Here is a 27,328-nt window from a genome sequence, read left to right as displayed (position 1 = left end):
TTTTGGAGTTGTCTGTCTTATCACTTGGGCATCAAAATTATCCTTCGGGGTACATACACTGTTTGCTGTATTTTCCACCTTACTTTAACTGTAAACTCCTAATTGTAAGTGGCAGGCTCATAGGTTAAAGTAGTTTGGGGAACTTTTGTTTTGGCAAGCCAAATCCTAAAATGTTATTGGCATTTCAGTGAGCTGATTTTATTTTGTTTTTCCCCCTTAGGAAAAAGACGACCACTTTGAATCTGTTCAGCTGAAATCCTCAAGATGCCCCAATATATGAAGAGACAATGCTGTAGCATTCAGGACCCCCATTAGGACTTGTCCTCACACCTGACATGGCTGTGATCTCACCGAGGTGGTGTGCCAGCGAGAGGAGTAGGCAAAACTGCTGATTGCCTTATAACACGTCACATACTTTGTCAAACTACAGAAGACAGATGATGTGGGTCTCACTGAAGATGAAGCTTAACTCAGGAAGCGATTTAGCTGTATATACTCATGACTGAAATCCAAGTTTTAGCCCACCAATGCACTGCTGATGCATGCCATACTATTACTGGGTAACTTTAATTCTTTATACCGTCTACATACAAAATATGTGTTGGAAGGCAGACATAAGCATACGCCTTGTGTTTCCACATATGTCTTGTTCTTGTACTTTGGGGAAGATTTGGGGGAAAAATTAAGTTATAATTATTTTTGCCTTTATTTCTCCAAGACTTGAAAACATCTTTTTTTTAAAATTGAAATGATGAGCAAAATGAAAGACAATAAATTTTCATAGGGTATTTTCTCTTGACTTCAGAAAGACTAGGATATTAGTAATATTTTGTGAAGTTACTTACTTGGGTTATCTAAGGTGGTAATCACTTTTAAAAACTTCTTTCCTTGTTGGAACTAGTATGAAAAAATTTAAGTAATTGCTTGAAGTCATCTCATGGGATGGGGTGGGAGGCAATAAAAGCCAAGAAGAAAGCTCAATATTCCATTCATTCAAACAAACTGGCTTTATCAGGAGTCAGAGGCTTAAAGCACTTGAGTGTCAATATAGACTAAAGCTTGGGTAGTACCCTATTTTGCAGACCCCTGCACAGTCATAAGAAAGGAGAGGGAGTGCTTGACCCTAAGCACAGAAAGCTCTACTTGTCCGGGTAACCGAAGGTCATACCAAGTGTCAGCTGGGCTTTCCCTCGACATCAGGCACCACCCAGAGTGCTAGAGGTGTCTATTTTTCCCTTGCTAGAAGACTTTGAGGATTATAAATATCTTGAAGATTTTATTTTTAAGCCAATAAGGGAGAAATTCAATTTTTGAAGTGCGGATACCTGTATTCACAGTCAGATCCTTCTGAGCAATGTGTCGTTCCTGTTCGAAAGCAACCCAGAAACTTGTGACATTTCTCACAGTGGATTATGAGTATCATTGTGACTTGGATATTACTTTTGAAGGAAGTTTGGTGATGAATTTGATCAAGTTTGTGTAAACTTTTTAGACCTGGGAATTAGAGTGTCTTACCCATTCCTGATATAAGATGTTTTGGTTTGTTTCTAATAAACCAATAATCTTTACAGACCTTAACCACATACTTAAAAAGATTTTTGATGGGCTGCAGCGGGCAAAGCATACGGGTAAGGTTTCCACCATGTGTTTTGCCTGAGGTGTTTCAGTGCTTGTAATGTTTGATTTTTGTGGGTGATGTAGTCTTTATTTTTGTGAAAAATGGGAGAAAATGAATAAATGAATAATTGTGCTTATTGGCCAGTGGGTAAACCACTAGACCTTTTTGCTACCACTAAAAGAATGGTTGTATGTGTGTGTTTTGTGTGTGTGTGTGTGTGTGTGTGTGTGTGTGTGTGTGTGTATGTACATGTGTATATGTATGTGTGTATGTATGTATCTACTACTAAATATGAAAATAGGTGATGTATTATTGTTTGTCGTAAGACTGAAAAGAATGTTACTTAGCATAATTTTGTATTTAATTTCTTGAATATCCTAAATTATTTTAGCTTTGCTCATTTTTGTCTCAATATCAGAATATTGGCATGCCTTTCCCTATCATAATCAAAATTTAACCAGAAGAGTGGGAATACACTTGAACTACCACTTAGAGGAACAGGTGGAAACGTAGACTGGACAGAGTCAGAAAGCATCTTCTGTCACCTGTCACCCCTCTTCACCCTCTGCTGTGCTCAACATGTATGTTCCAAGCCATAGAAATAATTGGGATTTGTTCCCAGGTTCTTCTTCTTTCTCTTGTCACTGGACTAAAATCTCTGACATGTCAAAAATGCCTTAAATTTTAATGAACTCTCTGAAAATGCAGTAGATATTGAAGAAGTTATTTTATTTCTAATTTTAGATATTAAATAGATTTTTTTTTGTCAGCTCGGTCCCATCTTTGGATTCCCATGGCTCGTCATTTTATTCTAAGAGCTGAAGAACTATGACAGAACATTATGAGGAGAATATGCAGAACAATTCTAGCTGTAAAATTCTGTTTAGTTTTATGTATGGCCTTTGACAAGCCCAGTGAAATGTTGAAAGCTATAATCAAATCATTCCGCTTTTATGATTTATTGACATGTCCTCTCCCCATCACTACTAGTGATAGAAAAATACATTATTTATTACTTTTCTTCTAAAAGGCATACTTTTGAGCCTTAAATAGTTCATTAAGTCATCTGTTGTGTATAACATCTCTTAGCACTGTGTCAAAACATATTTAAGTCAATTTTCTACTGGATGAGAACATGTCGTCTATGGATAAGTTATATTATGCTATTTGCCAATGTCAAGCAATTTGGTATATAGTCACTTGATTTAAAATACTGAATTTTATTATTATTGACCTTTCCCGTCTTTGGTTACTAATAATCATATCCTTCTTAGGATTAAACATATTTCATTGTACTTTTGTGTAGACTTCTGTCATTATTTTTCTCCCCTAAAATGATGGTTTAAGTTAGTGTGCTGGAAGAATTACTTGAGACCAGTTATTCATTATCTGGGTTCTCAGGTGCTGAGTAACAGCTGGTTTGCTTTATGTTTCTTCTGGCCAAGAGTTGTTTGATGCCATAGGTAACAGTGTTTCCCATGGTTCACGGTCATCCCTAATGGCCAATGTTCCTATTTTCCTCATAAAACCTAGTTGCTTGGTTAGTGTAAAATGTGCTGCTAATATTTGTATTCTCATATTGATATGTTAGATACCTTCTGAGGGCGAGATGCTGATGTACAAAGTAGTATAGATAAAGATGGGGTACTAGAGAGGCTTCCCCGCTTACTTATAGCATCTGTTCACGTAGGGTGACCTCAGCGCTCACCCATTTACCAGGTCCAGTTTCAATATGAAACTGCAAGTGGCATTTAGCTTTCCTTTAACGATTGCTGGCTCACCAAAACCTCCAGTTTCTTTGAATGAAATGTCCATTAAGACCTTAGTTAGCTGGATTTTTCTTCATTGTATTAACTCCCGGAGAGAGGCTTCTATTTAAAATACCTTAGGAGTTTTGGCAAACGATTGAGCAATCTTTCCTCTATGTCAGATAGCTGATTTAAATCCTATTGGCTGCTTTCTAAATAAAAAGGGGAACCCAATAAGAATTATGTAAAGCCAAGCCTGCTACTGCAGAAAAGGAGGGTTAATGGTGTCACCCACGGGTGGGTAGTTCACACCTCTCTTCCTGGCCTTTCACATTTTCTCACACAGACAGGCTACTGGATTCAAAATGCTCACAATGAGGAAGTGGATGATGCAGGTCCTAGCTGAGAGAACATGTGCACCCAAAGCCTGTAAAGACAGAGATTACCTTTCTCAGTCATTCTTTACATCTGTCCTCGGTGTTGTCCAGAAGCCGGCTTGCCTCGCACTGTAAAAATAGTAACAGTTTTCCTTCACCAAGCTAAACTTGGGTGGGCGGAAAAATCTATTAATATTTAAGCGTGAGAAGACATAGAGTACAGTAACTATTCAGAAACACAAGGCAAGCAGTTAGCTTGCTTCTAAAAGTTCCTTTTATGAATAGGATCTATCATTTTAGCATGGGAATTCTTAAATTTAGGGACATTTTGCAGAGATGAATCAATCTGCATTACCTTCTGGCAGGATGAAATGTTGTTACTAATGTGGGGGAAACAAGGCTTCCAAAACTATTTTTTAATGGCTTATATAAAAGTGATTTTTTAATCACATCTATTTTCCATACATATGTTGAATGTTCATAAAAATTATTTCTAGGGATCATATGGTAGATGAAATTTCTAATTAAAAAACGAAGTCTATATCAAGGGTAGAGAAGAATGACAAGAGCTGCCTGTTACTGCATTTTTAGTATACTGACAGGATATAAAACACAGCGAGTATAAAAACCCAGCCCTCCAAACTACAGTTTTCTCATGGTTTAGACACGAGCTGATTGTCTTGCTTTAAGATCCATGATCAGCTTGACTGTGAGAGGCGTCAGCTGCACCTCTGAACAGCCTATCTGATATTGCTGTCCTCGGACTGTCCCATTCCATCAGGGAACGGAGTTTGTTTTCTCTCTCATCAGCTTGCTGAGCCACTGTCCCAAGCAGATGCTCATCCAGAGCCTGCTTCTCAGGCACCCTTGCCAATCGCAGTCAGAGTGGAATTTCTTGTGCTATTTAGCGCCTTTGAATTCGTTACTCAACCTACACTAGCTCACTCCCCAGATTTCAGATTCTTACTTGAGTATGAGAATTCAAGGAGTGCTCCGGACCACAGTTTTCTTCCTCTGGTTGGCGAGAGCTGGATTTCTTAGGTTGCACATTCAAATGCAGACAGAAGAATTTAGCTTCCCATTTCCTTCAAGGCCAATCTCCTTGGCCTTTGAGCCCCTGTTCATTCTTTTTAGATTACTAAAAATAGTATTATTATGGCTTACTCATTTCAAATACTCTCATACATTTAATTCTATACTTCATTCCTTTCTCAGTCGTTCTTGACTGCTTTTCAAACTATTTTCTCGTGCATGCAAAGCAAACACCAATTGACTTATCACCACATCGATAGTTTGTGCTTTTCAAACGCAGGAACTAGATGGACTATACCTCATTTGTCCTTCTATTGTGGGCTAAATAGCGGCCTCTCAAAAATATGTCACATCCTAGTTCCTGAACCCTGAGAACACTCTTTTATTTTAAAATCAAATCAAATCAAAACAAACACCAAAATGAACAAAAGAAAACAGCAACAACAAAAAAACTTCAAACAAATGACCTATTAAAAATGTCAAGATATAAGCATCCTGGGTTATCTAGGTCATTCTAAATCTAATGACACATGGCATTTCAAGAGACAAAAGACAAGACAGACACAGTGGTGAATATGATATGAAGACTGGACAGAGTTTGAAATGATGTGGCCATAGGCCAAGGAGCTGTGTAACTACCAGGTGCTAGAAAAAAGATGGGGTGGGTGATTTCTTTGAATCTATAAGGCAGCCTGGTCCTTCTGACTCCTTCATTGTGAAAGAATAAATTTTTGTTGTTTTAAGCCACATACATTATAACATTTCCCCCCCCCCCCCATAATCACAGGAAACAAAGGTACTTCCTGCCCTGTATGTGACATAGGTTTTACAGATAGATGTGTTGGTCAATATTTAACCCAACATTGATAAATTATTTGTAACCAAAAGTTTGATAGAAGCAGGACAATATTTAGTAAGATTAATGAAGTTTTGTCTTACTCATACCATTCATGACTTGTTTTGGGTTAATAAAATATTTAAATGTAATGACACGTCTGTGTGCTGGAACATCATTCCTAGGACTTGGGAAAGCCGTGGGAAGTAAGTTCAACAGGATTTTTACGTCGCCCTTCATCTGTCAAGGGCAAAAGCAGTTCCCCAATGGGATTATTAGATGCCTTCCAGCCTCCTTTCTAGTCATTCTGACTGTTTTGAACATCGGAGCCATCAAATCTTTGCTGGCAGGTCGCAAGTCTCTATTCAGGATCCAGAGAAGACTTTCCCTTACTTGGCAGTTCTGGGTTATCCCACTGACCTAGCTTTGAAAAGATAATATGTCTATATTATCATGAGCTGGTCTTAAGTTTAAGGTGTCACCCCTTGCCAATTTCTCATCCCTCCGATCTGTAGAAAAGTGGGATTCTGCTCACAACCCTCTCTCGGGGCTCGAATCTGATTCAAAATATGTGTGTGAAGAAAAGCGCAGTTAGACAATTACTTCCAGCATTAACAAGAGAAGGTGACTTGATGGCTACATATTCAAATTACCTTGAGTGATCCAAAAGTATAAACCATTATCCACCATGCTTGAAAACCTTGAAGGTTTTATTCCCATTATCTTGACATTAACACAGATGCTTTTTTATTTTGTACTGAGAAAAACGCTCCGTTACACGTAATGTAACTTTAATATACAACGTAGAAACTCACCCTAAATTAGTTACAACAAGAACCTACAAAAGACTTCATAGGAAAAAAGGTTACCTAATATTGCCACTGTATTTTTTTTTGTTTTGTCTTTTTTGTTTTTCGTTTTAGTAGACTGACCCTGTCAGACCCTGTCACCAATGCTCAGCTCTGTAAACAATGGTTATTTCCATGTCCTGGGGAAGGGGCTGTTAATTAGGGCACTAAAATCAGCCTAGAAAGTTGTAGCACATCACTACATACCATACAGTCCTCAAAAATAATTTATTGTACTGTTTCTAAAAAAAGAAAAAAAAAGATACTAGGGTTGTTGTTTTGTTCTGTTTCCATGTTCTGGAGCAGCATGTGAGCACTTTGTCTAACAGCCTAAAAACATGAGAACTGAACTGCGTATCACAATCACAGAGATGAGGTGGTGGAGTCCAGGACTTCCCTTCCGTTGCACACTGTTGGGACATATGTGCTTGCAGAGGCTGCAAAACAAAGTAGGACACAAGGACAGTTAAGCAGGACACATAATTAATGTCATAAATATTCCTAGACACTGGGTTAAGATTAGGTTAAAAACCCCATTTTAATATGACTTTGGAAAAAGCTTATTGACTTACGCTATAGTAGATACACTCTGCAAATATTTCTTCTCCTTAGTTTGTCTCCAGGACGTGCCTCTATTCGTGCCATGCCTCTTAGAAGGGGGATTTATTTATAGGTCTAATCTTTGCTGAAAGAAATCTCTTGTGGGTTAAAAATTAGATTTAATAATCTATAAAATGGTAAAAAAAATACACTGAATAAAGTGAAGGGCCCTATAATTTTCTTATAGGTGATTAAGTTATTTCCTGGGTCAATAACTGTAATTAGTTTTGTTCTTTAATGAGGGGTGAATGGCCCCAGGAGTCCTGTGTGAGCGCTACTGCTCAGGAAACAGGTCTGACTTCACTATGTGTGGTGAATGGTCTCTGTGAGGATGCTAGCAATTGTGAATGCTGAGAGCTTTGGCTCCCTAACAAAACTTGAAGACATTTTGAAGAGAAGGCACTTGCTTTTGTTATGACGACGGCGACCATACTGTCATGGTGCCTGGGTAAGACAGTAGTATACGTTCGCTCTTTTTATAACGCCCGTTTTCTCAGATATATTTCTATCTATTAACATCGTGTTACTAAGGTTTTTATTCGAAGTTTATTCACATAATATATTTTGTCCCTGATGTCTTTTCCTTAAATGAGGACGTAAGCAGGAGCCTCAGTCTTTACTGGGTTAAAACCATATAGTCCAGAGAATAGGTTAAAGTGCACTTATATCGCCTTTAATGTGTCTCCATCTATGCTAACATATATTCTTATGACTGGAACTGGGTCACCAGAACAAGCTTGGTTATAACAAAAGCATCTGCCTACTCTGTGAAGATATATGAGTAAATTTCCTGACGTGCTCCTGTCTGATAGCAGATATGTTCCTACACATTGCTTTTCACATAACAATTTCTGTGGACACAAAGGAGTAACTAAGGGTAAGATTGGGGCTTGTGCAGCACTCCGAGAGAGCAGTCAATGGATTTAGGGCACTGACATCTTGTTGCAAGTCTACAAGTAGCCAAGCTGAAGTTTTTCAACTCAGCCTGAGTCAATGGGAAAATGTATTTGAAGTCTATGAACAGAAGTAGCTGGAGTCGTGTGATAAGCTAAGTCTTTGGTAGAATCAGTTAAAGTCAGTAAAATGTAAGAAGTCATGCGTGAAGTTCAAAACACAGATCACTGGAAGCAGAGGGAACACCCTGAGCCACTCATTGTGTGAGCTTTCTGAGACCCGTCGTCTCTTCACCTGACTGTTTAATGTCACGTGGTGATATTTAATAGTCACTTCAAAATTGATGTCCAAAGAGCTCCTGATTTTTGTGTAGCTTTTCCTCAGTAAAATGACCTTCCTTCTAACCTAAACCAGAAGTCTAAAATTTAAAATTCATGCTGGATTTCTTTTTCCTTTCTTCTGTCCCATGGCGACTTATCTCATCAGGTCCTATTCCCTTTAACTTCACAATCAATCCCTGCCACCTGTGCATTCCCATCCTGGGCAAGCCCTCTTAACTAATTATCTGTGTCCAGAGACTGACCGGACGGGGAGACACTACTTCCATTTCTCTTAGTCCTGTTTTCTACATGGCAACAAGATTACAGTCAGCTCTCCATACCTGTGGTTCCACATTCACAGACTCAACCATTCACAGATTGAGAATATTTGGGAGGGGAAAAAGCATCTGAGCATATTTAGAATTTTCCTTGCTTTCCCCTAATAACACAATGTAATGCCTATCCGTACAGCATCCGCACTGTAAAATGGCTGTGATAAGAAGTCTAGAGGTGATCTGAAGTTCACTGAAGACTTGCATAGGTTAAGCAAAAGGATGCTATTTTGTAAAAGGGCCATGTGCATCCATTTATGAGGTGACTGCTCTTAGGCTAATCTCCTAGATACCAAGGGGCAGCTGCATTTTAAGATATTACCCATTTACATAGACACGTCCAGTGGCTTCCCCTTGAGCTTTAATCTGAGTTTAGAAATCTCAAATAGACTGTACCTATCTTTCTGGATTTCTAACATACCACACATATTTTCCTCCCCTCTTTGCTTTGTTCTCCGAGCAGTAATTATATTTAACGACCCATGCCTTTGCCAGACTTCTGGCTTCTACCAGGAACATTCTTTCTGATCATCACACGGCCCCTTTGTGATACACCGGGAATATGGCCTCCTTATAAAGACGGTCATCAGCCAACTCAATCTAAAGTAGCTCTCTGTCATGTCAGCTAGTTTTAAACTTGGACCTGCACGACTGGAAGCATGGTTGTTGCTTCCAGACACCTACTCTCAACTTCCCCCAACACCCCTCTGCCTCTCCAGAAAATGCATGGGAGCCTTGCTTCTCTGTTTTATTATTATTGCTCAGTATATTCTATGACGAGACCTTCTGCAAATACAGCCAGAGAGATTGTGTAAGTCACTTGAAAGAATGAAGAGGTCAGGGGGATGTTTTAGGAAGGAGGTGGCACATGTGGGAGGTCCACAGGCAGCCTCGTCAGGACAGATGACTTTTCTGCTTCTCATGTAACGCTGAGGTAATGACACCAGTTACTCTGGCAAAGAGCACTGGTTGAGGGTGAGAGCTCCCGATACCAGGCCTGCCGCCTTGGACATTTTGTCTAATTTCTATATCTTCTCTAGGATCGAGTCGTATTATATCTTTGCAGACATTTCAGAGATGGAAGAGGAATGATAGATCATGGGGGTAAGTCCCAAACGTCTGACATGCCGATGCCTTCGTCTCCCTTATCTGGTCTCCGCTCTATGCTTTTCTCGAGGCTATTTCATGAAGCTGTTCTGCCGTCCCCAGCCTGCCATGGGACACGATGGAACTCTGAAGTGCATTCCATCTCACCGACTGGCTGCACTTGACTAGACAGGAGGTGCAGTGTCTGCAAAGATAGCTGGCTGCACGGTTTCAAATAATCTCTTCTGTACTCCACGGACATCTCCATGGAGGCCCACGGAGCACAGAGCATATCTCTGCTCCATAGCAATCTCAAGAGAAACGCCCTCTACCAGAGTGTTTTAAACTCTGAGGAAGAAAATACAAATTCAAGATCTCCTCACAAAACAGCAGTTAAAGTTCACTTAATGTTCTTTCAGAAGGGAATTTCCTCCAGACCCTGCTTAGTGTGTTGAAGGGATCTCCACTTTGTACCCTTCTGCTTTTCTCTTCCTGTTTCTCTGTAGCTCTGGCCATTGCATTTTATTATTAAAAAAAAAAACTCACTTTTTGCATATGCTGCTGAATATAGTAGGATAATTTATTGTTTTATGAGTTTACTATCTCAATTACTTTGCATTTCATAAATATTTTACATGTGCTTCCCATATTAGCCTATCTGTTATTTCCCAGGGTAGTAAAATATGTGGAAAAGCAAAATGCTATCTGTGTGTGTGTGTGTGTGTGTGTGTGTGTGTGTATTCTTGTAATGAGTCTTGCTATTGTTCTGATGAACTCATGAGGTTTTTAATGGTGTAACTTCAGCCCATTTTCTTAAGTGTGGCTAAGCAGATTTCTAGAATTGTTCTTTCTGCAAGAAACAATAATCATTCAGGCTTCTTTAGGTTTTTCTGCAGACTTGGTCTGAACAGCAGCTGTTGGCTGCTCTAGGCTACAGTGGTACTACTTGCCACTTAAGGTGAACAGTGAAAATAGCTGGAAGAGATCTTGTGTGTTCCACCCTTGATCACAAATGGAAAGTCTACATTTATCCAAAGATACTTTTTACTTCACAGATGTCGTGCAGCATTGATCAGAGCAGCCACGGGGCAGCTTTTTCTCCTGACATGAGATCTACTGTCCTTTCACGAGTCACTCATAGGCTGGACAGGCTTGGGAGCAAACGATGACTCTTTCCTGTAGCTGGGCTGCCGATCAATGCTAGCTATATTTATTGAATGATTATTCTGGATGCCAAGCCTGTTAGTTAACTGACTAGGAGACTGGCTTCTGGGAATCAAAGTCTTAACTAACTTTTTATCATATCATATCATATCATATGACATGTTTAACATATCATTTAACATATCACGTGCATTTGGGAGGAAATACACATCCCAGCAGGACAGACATCCCTGTTTGCTCCTATCCTTTTAGCCATCTTGTTCCTAGTGATATCAAATGATTTTTTTCCAGGATATCTGTTTGTTTATATATTTGCTAAATAGTTATGGAATCTGGCATCTATTGGCTGTATGCCTCTTTGTCCTCCTCCTTTTCCTTAAGTCTGTTTTCTTACTCATCCTTTCAGTGTTGCTCATTCCCTGTCAGAAGTTCATTTGCTGATCAAGATGTGCTGATCAACAGTCTTGCTGTTGTGGAATTTTCTCGGGGGAGGCAGAGTGTTCATTGTTAAGACATTGGGGATAATTCTAGACTGGATTCTGAGGAAGTATTTACTTTCACTGATTCAAATAGTGATTATTTAAAACTATTAATATCAAGCAGGGTGCAAATTAAAGATACAGTTTCCAAGTGGGATTTTTAATTCTACAAAACTAGGACGTCTTCATTATGAGAGACCAGTCATGGAGAGAAAGGATAGGTCCTGCTCATTTTTTGTTATTTGTGATGCAATATAATTCCATATGAGCTGAGATTTCACTGGCCTTTAAACAACCTACCTTACTCCGTTGTTGCTTCACGATAAAGGTTTTTAGTCATATCCTTTCACTGTTTCTCCCTCCAGAAGTACGGAAGCAGATACCTAAGTAATCATGTGGTAAATGAAAAGCCTCCTTAACTCTGTACTTTTGTAAAAAGTAATTCTTATCCACCTTTGAGTTGCCCAACACTGTTTTCTTTTCTTTTCTTTTCTTTTCTTATTAAAGCTTATTCAAGTATCAGAAGCTCGCTTGCTTTGAGAGTTCATTAATGTGAGGAGGTATACCTAGAGATCAGAATCTGAAGCTACAAGTATTAAACTCAAGGAGACAAAGCCAGACACTTATTCTGTCTGCTGCAGCTAATCTTGTTAACTCCACATTCACATGGTATAACAGCATCTAAATATTTCATTAGTTTCCATTCCTATCAGCCAACTGTGAGCCACCAGTATCTGGACAATGTAGTAGTCTCAGTGACCTGTTTGCTCCCTGTGTGACTGTCTGCTCATGTAGACACCGTGGTGCTTGGAAGGTCAGCTCATGCCACACCTTGGAAATAGCCTAGAGCTGTTTGGTTTCTTTTGATAGAAAAGCAAATGTTTCTACAATTTTCTTATTTTCTTCTAGCCATAGTGGCTTCTTTGGTATACACTGCCCCCAACTTAGGGCCTCTCCACTTGCTGTAACCAAACCTTCAGTGTTGTTTCAGTTAGGGTTTTACTGCTGTGAACAGACACCATGACCAAACAAAGCAAGTCGACAACATTTAACTGGGGCTGGCTTACAGGTTCAGAGGTTCAGTCCAGTATCATCAAGACAGGTACATGAAAGCATCTAGGCAGGCATGGTGCGGGAGGAGCTGAGGGTTCTACATTTTCATCTGAAGGCTACTAGTGAAAAACTAACTTCCAGGCAGCTAGCATGAGAGTCTTAAATCCCACACCCACAGTAACACACCTACTCCAACAGGGCCACCCCTTCTAGTGCCACTTCTTGGCCTTAGGATACATAAACCATAACATTGCACTCTCTAGCCCCCATAGGCTTATTCAAACATATGAGTCTATGGGGGTCATACCTAAACATAGTGTAATGCAAAATATATTTAGTCCAACTTCAAAAGTCCTCACAGTCTAGAGCAGTCTCAACAATGTTAAAAGTTCAAAGTTCAAGTTCTCTTCTGAGATTCATCCAATGACTTAACTGTAATCCCCAAAGCAAGACAGGAAACCAGCTGGGCAAACTCCAAACTCTGCATCTCCATATCTGGCTTCAAAGCGATCTTTAGATCGCCAACTTCTTTTTCATCTTTGTTGACTGCAACAAACTTCTTTATCTTTGGCTGGCTCCATCCCTGTTAGCAGTTTTCCTCAGCAGATAGCCCATGGCTCTGGCATCTCAAACACCTTGGAGTTTCCAAGGCAACTACAGTGCTACAGCTTCTTATTTCAATGTCTGGGATCCACACATGATCTGCTGGGCTCCTACAAAGGTGGCCTCACTTCTCTAGCTCTGCCGTCTATAGCACTCTAAGCTCAGGTTGATCCATTCCACTGCTGTTGCTGTTCTTGATGATCATCCCATGGCACTGGCATCTTCAATACACTGGGATCTTCTGCTGCAACTAGGCTTCACCAATAGCCTCTCAAAGGCTCTCTTCATGGTGCTAGGCATCAATTCCTTTGCATGACCCCTTCAGTCCTGTGCTGTCAACTATAACAGGCTGCACCTTCACCAATGTTCTTCCATGACCTCTCACAGTGCCAAGCCTCAGCTGCTCCTCATGACCCCTTCATGCTTCAAAACCAGTACCACCTGGATGATTCTTACACACTACCAATTCCAGCTGCAGCATGAGTTGCAACCTTGGCAATTTTTGGGACACAGCTTCTCTTTGCTCTCAGAAAATACTTTCCAGAAGATTTCAATTCAGTGATGCTATTCTCTTCTTAATCATCGCTGATTTCTCCAGCTAACCAGCATCAATTGTCCCAGTAGTCCTTTTTATTCTGGACTCTAAAGCCAGAGCCACATGGCTAAAACTGCCAAGTTCTGCTGCTTGCTGGGGCTGGAACATGGCCTCTTTGTTCTATTACATTATCACCATCTTTCTGTTTTCCAACTCTTTCACTGCCTAAGCTTAGCTTTCCTGGAACTTGCTCTGTAGACTGACTTTGAACTCAGATCTGCATGCCTGTCTCCTAAGCACTGGGATTAAAGGTGTGGACCACTAAGCCTGGATTTAAGTTTTTCTTCACCTAGAACATGCTCTAGGCTGGGCTTGAACTCAGAGATTTGCCTGTCTTTGCCTCCTGGGATTAAAGACTTATACCATCATGCCTAGATCTAAACATAGCTGGGTAAGATCTTGCCCCAAAGTTCCACTCCCTTAATCTTCTATCTCTTAGAACACAGGATTAGACCCCATTTCACTTTCTGGGGTCCCTTTAACTCCTAAACCATATATTTTATATTTTTCCTTTCTCAGCCTGCTATGCTTATTTAAAATGTTCTTCATAAGACTTATCCAGAGAACAAAATCTATGATGGACATTTCTGAGACTTCCTTTTTCAATGAAATTAGTCTGAGTCTTTTCACCTTAGCCTCTTCAGACAAGAGCAAAAAGTAGCCATATTCTTCACCAAAATACCACAAAAACAGTCTCTAGTCCACGCACTGAAATTCTTCTTCACTAAACCCTCTTGGGCCAGGTCTGCACAGTTCAAATCACTCTCAGTAACAAAATTTTCCATATTCTTACTTGGATAGTCCATTAGGTCCCATTTAAAGCATTCTACTGCTTTAGAAATCCAAAGTCCCAAAATCTACATTCTTCCAAAGAAAAGCACGATCATGCCTATCACAGCAATACCCCAGTTCCTGGTACCAACTTCTGTCTCAGTCAGGGTTTACTGCTGTGAGCAGACACCATGACTAAAGCAAGTCTTATAAAAGACAACATTTAATTGGGGCTGGTTTACAGGTTAATTGGTTTACTGGTTTACAGTAGTTAACACCTACTCCAACAGTGTTATACCTTTTAATAGTGCCACCCCCTGGCCCGAGCATATACAAACCATTACAAGTATCTTTCTACCAGATATCATCATAACCTTGATCCATTGTTTCCTACATGTCTTTATCCAAAATGTTGCCCAAGCAAAGAGGCTGTCCGTGGTCATGCTATCAGCAGTGATCAGTTTTCCATCTCCTTTGTGCCTGATATGCCAGATGGAATTTGTTAATTCCCCCGTGGAAGCTTTTTTCTTTTTTTTAATGTATCTCACCAATACCTGTTACATGATGTCTTATCAGTCTGGCTGTGTTCTTTCTCTGGCCCATTAGCATGACAAGACAGGACTAAGTGTAGAGTTTGTTTCATCACCACTACAGTTCCCCGGGCCCAGAGGTGAATTCTAGGTTCAAAAATGTTTTTCTTTCTTCAGTGGGTGGATTAAAGATTGTTTATACCATTTGCACATTTCCCTGGTATGAGGACCCTCTCTAAGAACTTATGCAGTCATACCAGGTAAAGCAGAAGTTCCACAATACCTCACTATTTCCCATGTGTAGAGATTTTTTTCCTGCTCTAAGGTCACACAAATATTCCCATTTAGGGATATTCCAGATAATTTCTTATAAAGAAAAAAAGAAGTAGGAAAGGTAAATTAATAGGGTAAATTGCTCTTTTGCTTGTTTTGTTCTAGGGTACTCAACTTCTAAAACGAATTATGACAATAGTTGACAGTGATCACAGTTTTCTTTTAAAGTTAGCATATTCACATAATTCTGAATACGTGCAATGTTCCTAAAGACATCGAATAACTCTGGGGTTACATGAACCATGTTTGACTTAGATAATTCTAATATAATATTTGAACTCTTTGGCTCAGGAACTTGTTCTGTGTTGCTTCCTGTTCAAATATACAACACAGGAAGGGGGATGAGATATAATTTCATTCAAAACACTTCCTTTCAAAGGACCACCTACTGAGCAAAAATGTGTCTTTGACATAAACATTCAGTCACTACTAATGATATTCCTTTATTTGTCCCCATCCTGGCTCTGCCTTCTGGATTACCATACCTTGTCTCTTGGTGCTGTGATGCTGTGGTGTTGGTTGGGCTTCCGGATATGGCCTTGCTTTGGAAGGAGGATCTGTGACCAGGATGATAGAATAAGTGTAGGTTTACTTATGATCCTTACTGAAGGAAGATGTGGAAAAACTGGACTGAAATTCTCAGGTACTGTGGACTTTTCAAAGGGAAGCATAGATTGATATCTATTTGAATTGGATGCACTTTGTTTATTTTGCCTGCAAGCAAATGGCTTTACTTTCCCAGTGCTCTAGGCTTCTCATGCATTCTTCACTGATCCATGTTTACAATATAATTCTGCCTGTGGTGGGGATGACTGTCAACTCATTGCGTTTTACCAATAACTTGCTGATATGTCTGGCCAGGCTGTTATATAGTATCATTATGAGATTTTTTTGAATCTACATTGTAAGGTTATGACACCATTATTTTTCTGGAGTTGTAATGTAGAGAAAGAATTTGAGTATTGTATGGTATATTTAAGTTTATAGTTACATTCTGATTTAATAGTGCTTTGTGTTGGTCATTAGAATGCTGACAAAGACAATCATTAGTAAACACAAATTTTTGTTCTCTTATGCTTACTATCTCTGGCTGCCACTCTGTAGAAATTTAGGCATTGTCTCTAGGAGACTGCTTACTTAATCTTTTTATACTGTTTATCTCACTTTGTAAAGTAAAAATACTTTACAATAAAGCCTAGTTTCTATTAATGGAGCAATTCACACATTACCACAAAGACAGCTGACTTTCTGAATAAAATTTGAACAGAGAAAATCAATCTACATCTGGCTAGAGTTCTTCTAAGTCCTAGATCTGGACATCATTAGTTACTAGAAGCCTCTTGGCTGATTGTAATGATAATGACATTTCTACATGTAAATGATCACTGCGAGAAAAAGGAATATCCATTCTCATAGGACCAAGTTTGCTTGCTTAATAGCTCTGTAAGACCACAGGACACACTTCATTTCTCACCTCGATGCTGATGTATGCTGATTCTAAACCATTTGAGTGCTGCCTGTCTGACCTATATAGCTCCCCAAAGGTTTTGCGCTGTATAAACTCAATATGTCTAGGGCATCTCCTTCAGCATTATGCTATTCTACTTACACCCTCAGCCAACTGTCTTGATTGTCTGTCTTTGGGAACCAGCTCTAAGAATTGCCTTTTCTTCCAAGTAGAACAGAATAAAGAATGGCCTCTTTTCTTTGGAATCTCACTATATAAGATGCTTGCTTCAGTGGGTGGGTGGGTGTAGGTGCAGGTACAAAGATGAGTTTATGATGTCAAGATCTCAAAGTTATACTTCCCCCGGGAGGAGCAGTCCTTACGAATGGCCAGGTGACTCTGTTCTCAAGATGACTTTTGTGGAGAGTTCTAGAGGGAGCCTAGGAAACAGCCACGTAAGAATGTGGACAATGGTATCCTGGGTAACAACTGCACAGGAATGTGGCCAGTGGTTATCATGGAGCAAAGCATGGGGGATTGCTGCTGTCTGAACCTAGGGTCAGTGCCACTCTAAAGGTCATGAAGTAAGCTCTCTCTGAGCTGCCTGGTATAAGATGAAGCCAACAAGTATGCTTGCTGTTGAATTCTCAGAAGCTGCCTCATGGATTACCTCCATTGAAAAGCTAGTGTTTTCTGTTACAAATCAGATGTTGCCTTTGCCCCAGTTCACAGGAATCAGAATATCTGGGTGGAGTCAAGAAATCTCTACTTTAAATATGTTATTTATATACAAACAATTGGAAGTCATCAACCTGTGGGTCTAATTAAAGGAGAAGAGTTAAGTCTAATTTTATTCTGACTTCTACTGTATATAATAAAACAGATACAAACAAGCAGGATTTTTAGTCATAACAGTATACAAAATCTTGGTGGTGAGTTCCTCCAAATGCCTTCCTTCATAGCCCTTCTTCCATACTGACTTCTGAGTTTGGTCATACTTTTCTGTGTTTATAACAACTTTATATAAACATAGTTTCCTGTTATTAATGACCTTAGCTTCTGGGAACAGAGTGACCAAAGCTCCAAAGTGATGTGCTGTATCTGCCTGCCATGGTCTCACCAAAAAAACAAAGAAGGGATTAATGTAGCTGCACTTTGAAGCACTGAGGTCACTTGTCATTTGGAGTGTGTAACACAATAAAAGCAACCACAGATTTCTTGGGAATTGCTTTAGTCCCTTTGGTCCCTTTTTAAAATATGGGCAGGTTATGTCCTATCCTTGAATAGATACAACACAGGACATCCTGTGTGGGTTTCCCAACTGACAGCTGGTGCTTTCACAGAACATGCTCTCTGAAAGCCTGTGTGGGGAGTTTTCCCAACAGGGTACTCAGCATAGGTGTGAGACTAGGATGTTTCCTCCATATCAACTCAATCTCAGCAGGAACACCACAGGAGGATGCCAAGAAAGGCTTTATGAAGCTGATGAACTGCCCACCCAAGGCCTGGCTGGATTCCTGATTCACAAAGCCAAGGGAGGTGATAAAATAGTTGTTTTAAGTCGCTTGGGCTATGAAATCTATGTAGAAATAACATCTAAGAGGGTGGTAGATAACCCTGTTCTTCACTATGTGTCCTCGGCTATATGTGTGTATTTATTCTACCCATGGAGAAAGTCCAAAAGCAGCTATAGCATCTAACAATCATCTAATGGAATACATCCTCAGTATAGTACTTACCGGAAGGACAAAAGTTACATTTGTCTCTGGATGTCTGTAAAGTGTTGGTTACAGGATCCTCCCTGTCCCCTTCCCTACCACAGACATGAATATATGAACAAGTCCCTTTTGTAAAATGGTGTTTCTATGTAACCTACACCCATCTCCCACACACTTTCTATCATCTCCTTCTTGCTTATACTTAGTATACTGTACATAGCTGGTATACTTACTGCATTGTTATAGGGGAAAATGGCTTGAAAATTAGTCTGAATGGATTAGTGCTTTTATGCATTTTCACCTCAAATATTTCTTGATCTGCAGTTGGATAAATTTGGAGATTTCAAACACAGTGACTGTGCTCTAAATAAAATGTATGTTAAACCTAATGGATTCACAATGCCTTAAGAGTTTGTGTGATTTATCGAACAGCACACTTCACAGTTGTTAGCATTCCTTCTACGTTCCACCCAACAGTTACCTGGCAGCAGCCAGGTAGGCCTGGCTTTCTATAGAAGGGGCTGCTTGGCCTCTACTTTCTCTCTTACTCTTTCTGTCCCTTCTTTCTCCCTGACACTCTTCCTCCCTCTCTCCCCTTCCCCATCCCCCCTCTCTCCACTTGTTCTTGGACTGTCACTTCTCTTTCTTCTCTCTCTCTCTCTCTCTCTCTCTCTCTCTCTCTCTCTCTCTCTTTCTCTCCTTCCCCCCTCTTTCTCTCTGTCTCTCTGTCTTTCTCTGTCCATACACCATTCTCAACTCTCCTTCCATTGTCCTAAATAAACTCTATTCCATACCATATCCATGGTATGGCTGGTACCTCAGGGAAAGGGATGCCTCCTCATGAGCCTGCCAAGGCACCCCTCTCACTCCACCACACCGTGCTCTATAAAACATAGCCTGACTTCTTTTTGTAAAACATAACAATAGTATTTGGAAGGGAAATGGACATCAGCTGTGCCGACTCATTCTAGGGGAAACAGGCACTAAGCAAATAAAAGTTTGGCTTAAATTGGTACATGTCAGTAGGTCACTTCATATGCAAAAGTGGATCTATGGGTCACTTGGATGAAGATTATCTATAGATCATGGGTAATGATTCAGAGTCAATAAACACACTTTTTTTATTTATTTATTTTTTTTATTATCTTGAGTATTTCTTATATACATTTCAAGTGTTATTCCCTTTCCCGGATTCCGGACAGACATCACCCTCCCCCCTCCCCTTCCTTGTGGGTGTTCCCCTCCCAAACCTCCCCCCATTGCCACCCTCCCCGCATAGTCTAGTTCACTGGGGGTTCAGTCTTAGCAGGACCCAGGGCTTCCCCTTCCACTGGTGCTCTTACTAGGATATTCATTGCTACCTATGGGGACAGAGTCCAGGGTCAGTCCATGTATAGTCTTTAGGTAGTGGCTTAGTCCCTGGAAGCTCTGGTTGCTTGACATTGTTGTACTTTTGGGGTCTCGAGCCCCTTCAAGCTCTTCCAGTTCTTTCTCTGATTCCTTCAACGGGGGACCTATTCTCAGTTCAGTGGTTTGCTGCTGGCATTCGCCTCTGTATTTGCTGTATTCTGGCTGTGTCTCTCAGGAGCGATCTACATCCGGCTCCTGTCGGTCTGCACTTCTTTGCTTCATCCATCTTGTCTAATTGGGTGGCTGTATATGTATGGGCCACCTGTGGGGCAGGCTCTGAATGGGTGTTCCTTCAGTCTCTGTTTTAATCTTTGCCTCTCCCTTCCCTGCCAAGGGTATTCTTTTTCCTCATTTAAAGAAGGAGTGAAGCATTCACATTTTGATCATCCGTCTGAGTTTCCTTTGTTCTAGGGATCTAGGGTAATTCAAGCATTTGGGCTAATAGCCACTTATCAATGAGTGCATACCATGTATGTCTTTCTGTGAGTGGGTTAGCTCACTCAGGATGATATTTTCCAGTTCCAACCATTTGCCTACGAATTTCATAAACTCGTTGTTTTTGATAGCTGAGTAGTATTCCATTGTGTAGATGTACCACATTTTCTGTATCCATTCCTCTGTTGAAGGGCATCTGGGTTCTTTCCAGTTTCTGGCTATTATAAATAAGGCTGCGATGAACATAGTGGAGCACGTGTCTCTTTTATATGTTGAGGCATCTTTTGGGTATATGCCCAAGAGAGGTATGGCTGGATCCTCAGGCAGTTCAATGTCCAATTTTCTGAGGAACCTCCAGACTGATTTCCAGAATGGTTTTACCAGTCTGCAATCCCACCAACAATGGAGGAGTGTTCCTCTTTCTCCACATCCTCGCCAGCATCTGCTGTCACCTGAGTTTTTGATCTTAGCCATTCTCACTGGTGTGAGGTGAAATCTCAGGGTTGTTTTGATTTGCATTTCCCTTATGACTAAAGATGTTGAACATTTCTTTAGGTGTTTCTCAGCCATTCGGCATTCCTCAGCTGTGAATTCTTTGTTCAGCTCTGAACCCCATTTTTTAATAGGGTTATTTGTTTCCCTGTGGTCTAACTTCTTGAGTTCTTTGTATATTTTGGATATAAGGCCTCTATCTGTTATAGGATTGGTAAAGATCTTTTCCCAATCTGTTGGTTGTCGTTTTGTCCTAACCACAGTGTCCTTTGCCTTACAGAAGCTTTGCAGTTTTATGAGATCCCATTTGTCGATTCTTGATCTTAGAGCATAAGCCATTGGTGTTTTGTTCAGGAAATTTTTTCCAGTGCCCATGTGTTCCAGATGCTTCCCTAGTTTTTCTTCTATTAGTTTGAGTGTGTCTGGTTTGATGTGGAGGTCCTTGATCCACTTGGACTTAAGCTTTGTACAGGGTGATAAGCATGGATCGATCTGCATTCTTCTACATGTTGCCCTCCAGTTGAACCAGCACCATTTGCTGAAAATGCTATCTTTTTTCCATTGGATGGTTTTGGCTCCTTTGTCAAAAATCAAGTGACCATAGGTGTGTGGGTTCATTTCTGGGTCTTCAATTCTATTCCATTGGTCTATCTGTCTGTCTCTGTACCAATACCATGCAGTTTTTATCACTATTGCTCTGTAATACTGCTTGAGTTCAGGGATAGTGATTCCCCCTGAAGTCCTCTTATTGTTGAGGATAGCTTTAGCTATCCTGGGTTTTTTGTTATTCCAGATGAATTTGCAAATTGTTCTGTCTAACTCTTTGAAGAATTGGATTGGTATTTTGATGGGGATTGCATTGAATCTGTAGATTGCTTTTGGTAAAATGGCCATTTTTACTATATTAATCCTGCCAATCCATGAGCATGGGAGATCTTTCCATCTTCTGAGGTCTTCTTCAATTTCTTTCCTCAGTGTCTTGAAGTTCTTATTGTACAGATCTTTTACTTGCTTTGTTAAAGTCACACCGAGGTACTTTATATTATTTGGGTCTATTATGAAGGGTGTCGTTTCCCTAATTTCTTTCTCGGCTTGTTTCTCTTTTGTATAGAGGAAGGCAACTGATTTATTTGAGTTAATTTTATACCCAGCCACTTTGCTGAAGTTGTTTATCAGCTTTAGTAGTTCTCTGGTGGAACTTTTGGGATCACTTAAATATACTATCATGTCGTCTGCAAATAGTGATATTTTGACCTCTTCTTTTCCGATCTGTATCCCCTTGATCTCCTTTTGTTGTCTGATTGCTCTGGCTAGAACTTCAAGAACTATATTGAATAAGTAGGGAGAGAGTGGGCAGCCTTGTCTAGTCCCTGATTTTAGTGGGATTGCTTCAAGTTTCTCTCCATTTAGTTTAATGTTAGCAACTGGTTTGCTGTATATGGCTTTTACTATGTTTAGGTATGGGCCTTGAATACCTATTCTTTCCAGGACTTTTATCATGAAGGGGTGTTGAATTTTGTCAAATGCTTTCTCAGCATCTAATGAAATGATCATGTGGTTCTGTTCTTTCAGTTTGTTTATATGATGGATCACGTTGATGGTTTTCCTTATATTAAACCATCCCTGCATGCCTGGGATGAAGCCTACTTGATCATGGTGGATGATTGTTTTGATGTGCTCTTGAATTCGGTTTGCCAGAATTTTATTGAGTATTTTTGCGTCGATATTCATAAGGGAAATTGGTCTGAAGTTCTCTTTCTTTGTTGGGTCTTTGTGTGGTTTAGGTATAAGAGTAATTGTGGCTTCATAGAAGGAATTCGGTAGGGCTCCATCTGTTTCAATTTTGTGGAATAGTTTGGATAATATTGGTATGAGGTCTTCTATGAAGGTTTGATAGAATTCTGCACTAAACCCGTCTGGACCTGGGCTCTTTTTGGTTGGGAGACCTTTAATGACTGCTTCTATTTCCTTAGGAGTTATGGGGTTGTTTAACTGGTTTATCTGTTCCTGATTTAACTTCGATACCTGGTATCTGTCTAGGAAATTGTCCATTTCCTGAAGATTTTCAAGTTTTGTTGAATATAGGTTTTTATAGTAAGATCTGATGATTTTTTGAATTTCCTCTGAATCTGTAGTTATGTCTCCCTTTTCATTTCTGATTTTGTTAATTTGGACGCACTCTCTGTGTCCTCTCGTTAGTCTGGCTAAGGGTTTATCTATCTCGTTGATTTTCTCAAAGAACCAACTTTTGGTTCTGTTGATTCTTTCTATGGTCCTTTTTGTTTCTACTTGGTTGATTTCAGCTCTGAGTTTGATTATTTCTTGCCTTCTACTCCTCCTGGGTGTATTTGCTTCTTTTTGTTCTAGAGCTTTTAGGTGTGCTGTCAAGCTGCTGACATATGCTCTTTCCTGTTTCTTTCTGCAGGCACTCAGCGCTATGAGTTTTCCTCTTAGCACAGCTTTCATTGTGTCCCATAAGTTTGGGTATGTTGTACCTTCATTTTCATTAAATTCTAAAAAGTTTTTAATTTCTTTCTTTATTTCTTCCTTGACCAGGTTATCATTGAGTAGAGCATTGTTCAATTTCCACGTATATGTGGGCATTCTTCCCTTATTGTTATTGAAGACCAGTTTTAGGCCGTGGTGGTCCGATAGCACGCATGGGATTATTTCTATCTTTCTGTACCTGTTGAGGCCCGTTTTTTGACCAATTATATGGTCAATTTTGGAGAAAGTACCATGAGGAGCTGAGAAGAAGGTATATCCTTTTGCTTTAGGATAGAATGTTCTATAAATATCCGTTAAGTCCATTTGGCTCATGACTTCTCTTAGTCTGTCTACATCTCTGTTTAATTTCTGTTTCCATGATCTGTCCATTGATGAGAGTGGGGTGTTGAAATCTCCCACTATTATTGTGTGAGGTGCAATGTGTGTTTTGAGCTTTAGTAAGGTTTCTTTTACATATGTAGGTGCCCTTTTATTTGGGGCATAGATATTTAGGATTGAGAGTTCATCTTGGTGGATTTTTCCTTTGATGAATATGAAGTGTCCTTCCTTATCTTTTTTGATGACTTTTAGTTGAAAATTGATTTTATTTGATATTAGAATGGCTACTCCAGCTTGCTTCTTCTGACCATTTGCTTGGAAAATTGTTTTCCAGCCTTTCACTCTGAGGTAATGTCTGTCTTTGTCTCTGAGGTGTGTTTCCTGTAGGCAGCAGAATGCAGGGTCCTCGTTGCGTATCCAGTTTGTTAATCTATGTCTTTTTATTGGGGAGTTGAGGCCATTGATATTGAGAGGTATTAAGGAATAGTGATTATTGCTTCCCGTTATATTCATATTTGGAAGTGAGGTTATGTTTGTGTGCTTTCATTCTCTTTGTTTTGTTGCCAAGATGATTAGTTTCTTGCTTCTAGGGTATAGCTTGCCTCCTTATGTTGGGCTTTACCATTTATTATCCTTTGTAGTGCTGTACTTGTAGAAAGATATTGTGTAAATTTGGTTTTGTCATGGAATATCTTGGTTTCTCCATCTATGTTAATTGAGAGTTTTGCAGGATACAGTAACCTGGGCTGGCATTTGTGTTCTCTTAGGGTCTGTATGACATCTGTCCAGGATCTTCTGGCCTTCATAGTTTCTGGCGAAAAGTCTGGTGTGATTCTGATAGGTCTGCCTTTATATGTTACCTGACCTTTTTCCCTTACTGCTTTTAATATTCTTTCTTTATTTTGTGCGTTTGGTGTTTTGACAATTATGTGACGGGAGGTGTTTCTTTTCTGGTCCAATCTATTTGGAGTTCTGTAGGCTTCTTGTATGCCTATGGGTATCTCTTTTTTTAGGTTAGGGAAGTTTTCTTCTATGATTTTGTTGAAGATATTTACTGGTCCTTTGAGCTGGGAGTCTTCACTCTCTTCTATACCTATTATCCTTAGGTTTGATCTTCTCATTGAGTCCTGGATTTCCTGTATGTTTTGGATCAGTAGCTTTTTCTGCTTTACATTATCTTTGACAGTTGAGTGGATGATTTCTATGGAATCTTCTGCTCCTGAGATTCTCTCTTCCATCTCTTGAATTCTGTTGGTGAAGCTTGTATCTACAGCTCCTTGTCTTTTCTTTTGATTTTCTATGTCCAGGGTTGTTTCCATGTGTTCTTTCTTGATTGCTTCTATTTCCATTTTTAATTCCTTCAACTGTTTGATTGTGTTTTCCTGGAATTCTTTCAGGGATTTTTGCGATTCCTCTCTGTAGGCTTCTACTTGTTCTCTAAGGGAGTTCTTTATGTCTTTCTTGAAGTCCTCCAGCATCATGATCAAATATGATTTTGAAACTAGGTCTTGCTTTTCTGGTGTGTTTGGATATTCCGTGTTTGCTTTGGTGGGAGAATTGGGCTCCGATGATGCCATGTAGTCTTGGTTTCTGTTGCTTGGGTTCCTGCGCTTGCCTCTCACCATCAGATTATCTTTAGTGTTACTTTGTTCTGCTATTTCTGACAGTGGCTAGACTGTCCTATAACCTGTGTGTCAGGAGTGCTGTAGACCTGTTTTCCTGTTTTCTTTCAGCCAGTTATGGGGACAGAGTGTTCTGCTTTCGGGCGTGTAGTTTTTCCTCTCTACAGGTCTTCAGCTGTTCCTGTGGGCCTGTGTCTTGAGTTCACCAGGCAGGTTTCTTGCAGGGGAAAAGTTGGTCCTACCTGTGGTTCCAAGGCTCAAGTTTGTTCGTGGGGTACTGCCTAAGTCCTCTCCGCTGTGGCAGCAACCGGGAAAATCTGTGCCGCTCCTTCCGGGAGCCTCCGTGCACCAGGGTTTCAGATGACGTTTGGTGTTTTCCTCTGGCGCCTGGATGTGCACAGAGTGCAGTCTCTTCTGGTTTCCCAGGCGTGTCTGCCTCTCTGAAGGTTCAGCTCTCCCTCCCACGGGATTTGGGTGCAGAGAACTGTTTATCTGGTCTGTTTCCTTCAGGTTCCGGCAGTGTCTCAGGCGCAGGGGTCCTGCCGCTCCCGGGCCCTCCCCTACGGGAACCCAGAGGCCTTATACAGTTGCCTCTTGGGCCAGGGATGTGGGCAGGGGTGGGCAGTGTTGGTGGTCTCCTCCGCTCTGCAGCCTCAGGAGTGCCCACTTGATCAGGTGGTGAGGTCTCTCTCCCACGGGGTTTGGGAGCAGAGAGCTGCTGCGGTCCGGGATCCGCCGGTGTGGGACTTCCGGTAAACACAGGAAGTGCCCGGCCTTAGAGGAATTTTGCCTCTGTGTGTCCTGAGTTCACCAGGCAGGTTTCTTGCAGGGGAAAAGTTGGTCCTACCTGCAGTTCCAAGGCTCAAGTTTGCTCGTGGGGTACTGCCTAAGTCCTCTCCGCTGTGGCAGCAACCGGGAAGATCTGCGCCGCTCTTTCCAGGAGCCTCCGTGCACCAGGGTTCCAGATGGCGTTTGGTGTTTTCCTCTGGCGCCTGGATGTGCACAGAGTGCAGTCTCTTCTGGTTTCCCAGGCGTGTCCGCCTCTCTGAAGGTTCAGCTCTCCCTCCCACGGGATTTGGGTGCAGAGAACTGTTTATCTGGTCTGTTTCCTTCAGGTTCCGGCAGTGTCTCAGGCGCAGGGGTCCTGCCGCTCCCGGGCCCTCCCCTACGGGAACCCAGAGGCCTTATACAGTTGCCTCTTGGGCCAGGGATGTGGGCAGGGGTGGGCAGTGTTGGTGGTCTCCTCCGCTCTGCAGCCTCAGGAGTGCCCACCTGATCAGGCGGTGAGGTCTCTCTCCCACGGGGTTTGGGAGCAGAGAGCTGCTGCGGTCCGGGATCCGCCGGTGTGGGACTTCCCCAATAAACACATTTTATCTGATAAATATATATACATCATCATTTATTCTCATGTTTTGTTATTTTTTTAATACAATAAATACATCCTAAGACATTGTACTTTTATTTTTTTGGAACACACCAAATCTTTTGACTTATTAGTTGACTCTACCTTTTTACGCTATTAAAAAACTGCCTTAGACACTAAGCTTCATGAGGTCTGGGGTTCTGTTTTAGTGTAATGCCTCAAATTAACCTGTCAGCCCCACCTGCCCAAGGTCCAGGTAACTTCCTGGAATGCTGAGAGTTGCAGTTCTTGGAAAATAAGTCTCATGGGAAAGTACAGTGGCCGATGAGTTTTGTTCAGAAAGGTGCCTCGGGCAGCACCACTTAACTGAGAAAGTCCAGGGAATGGGCCTGACCAAAATCCATCTTTTGGTCAATGTTTAATATTTAATAAAGCTTGCTTGAAATTTAACCCTAAGTGGTGGAATTCATTTTTCTCCGGGAAATATTAGGATTAACATTTAATTACTGTTTGTACATGATCCTCATAGGCCACTGGAATATGGAAATATTCAAGAATTTAACACATGAATTTCATGGCAGTAGCTTTAATTTATTGAAATGGAAAGTATAATCTCTGTGAGTCAGGACAAAACAGAGTCTACATGCTACCAGTTCTAAGTTACTGAGGTCTTGTTATAGGCCAGCAGGCAGAGGTGGCACACACCTTCAATCCCAGCACTTGAAAGGCAGAGGCAAGCGAATCTCTGAGTTTCAGGCCAGCCTGGTCTACAGAGTGAGTTCTAGGACCGTTAGTGT

General features: G+C 40.7%; 2 protein-coding genes across 14 annotated transcripts in view; one reads left to right on the top strand and one right to left on the bottom strand.

Moving 5' to 3' along the window:
- Positions 1-5,767, top strand: part of Elapor2 (endosome-lysosome associated apoptosis and autophagy regulator family member 2) — a 195,387-nt gene extending 189,620 nt beyond the window's left edge. For 2 of the 3 annotated variants that reach the window (XR_010065695.1, XM_039108238.2), the window contains one exon: positions 221-5,767. Coding sequence is in view for 2 of the 3 variants with exons in the window: in XM_039108238.2 (XP_038964166.1) it covers positions 221-280 (60 nt within the window). In the remaining variant the exon portion in view is untranslated. The remainder of the gene's footprint in view (positions 1-220) is intronic. The other variant, NM_001109345.1, reaches the window with a different exon arrangement.
- Positions 1-27,328, bottom strand: part of Grm3 (glutamate metabotropic receptor 3) — a 281,504-nt gene that overhangs the window by 29,657 nt on the left and 224,519 nt on the right. For 6 of the 11 annotated variants that reach the window (XM_063285522.1, XM_039107009.2, XM_039107010.2 and 3 more), the window contains 2 exons: positions 15,704-15,775; positions 6,668-6,895 (listed from right to left, as the gene is read on the bottom strand). The exons of 1 other annotated variant lie outside the window; for it this stretch is intronic. In XM_063285522.1, the coding sequence (XP_063141592.1) occupies positions 6,822-6,895; positions 15,704-15,775 (146 nt within the window). In that variant the 3' untranslated portion in view covers positions 6,668-6,821. Of the gene's footprint in view, positions 1-6,300; positions 6,896-11,633; positions 11,717-15,703; positions 15,776-27,328 lie in introns of those variants that run through there. 4 more of the 11 variants (XM_039107015.2, XM_063285521.1, XM_039107013.2 and 1 more) reach the window with 3 other exon arrangements.

The sequence above is a fragment of the Rattus norvegicus genome, chromosome 4, assembly GCF_036323735.1.
Source record: "Rattus norvegicus strain BN/NHsdMcwi chromosome 4, GRCr8, whole genome shotgun sequence".
Taxonomy (NCBI): Eukaryota; Metazoa; Chordata; class Mammalia; order Rodentia; family Muridae; genus Rattus; species Rattus norvegicus.
The sequence above is the reverse complement of the archived record's forward strand: the minus strand, read 5'-3'. Positions and strand labels throughout refer to the sequence as shown.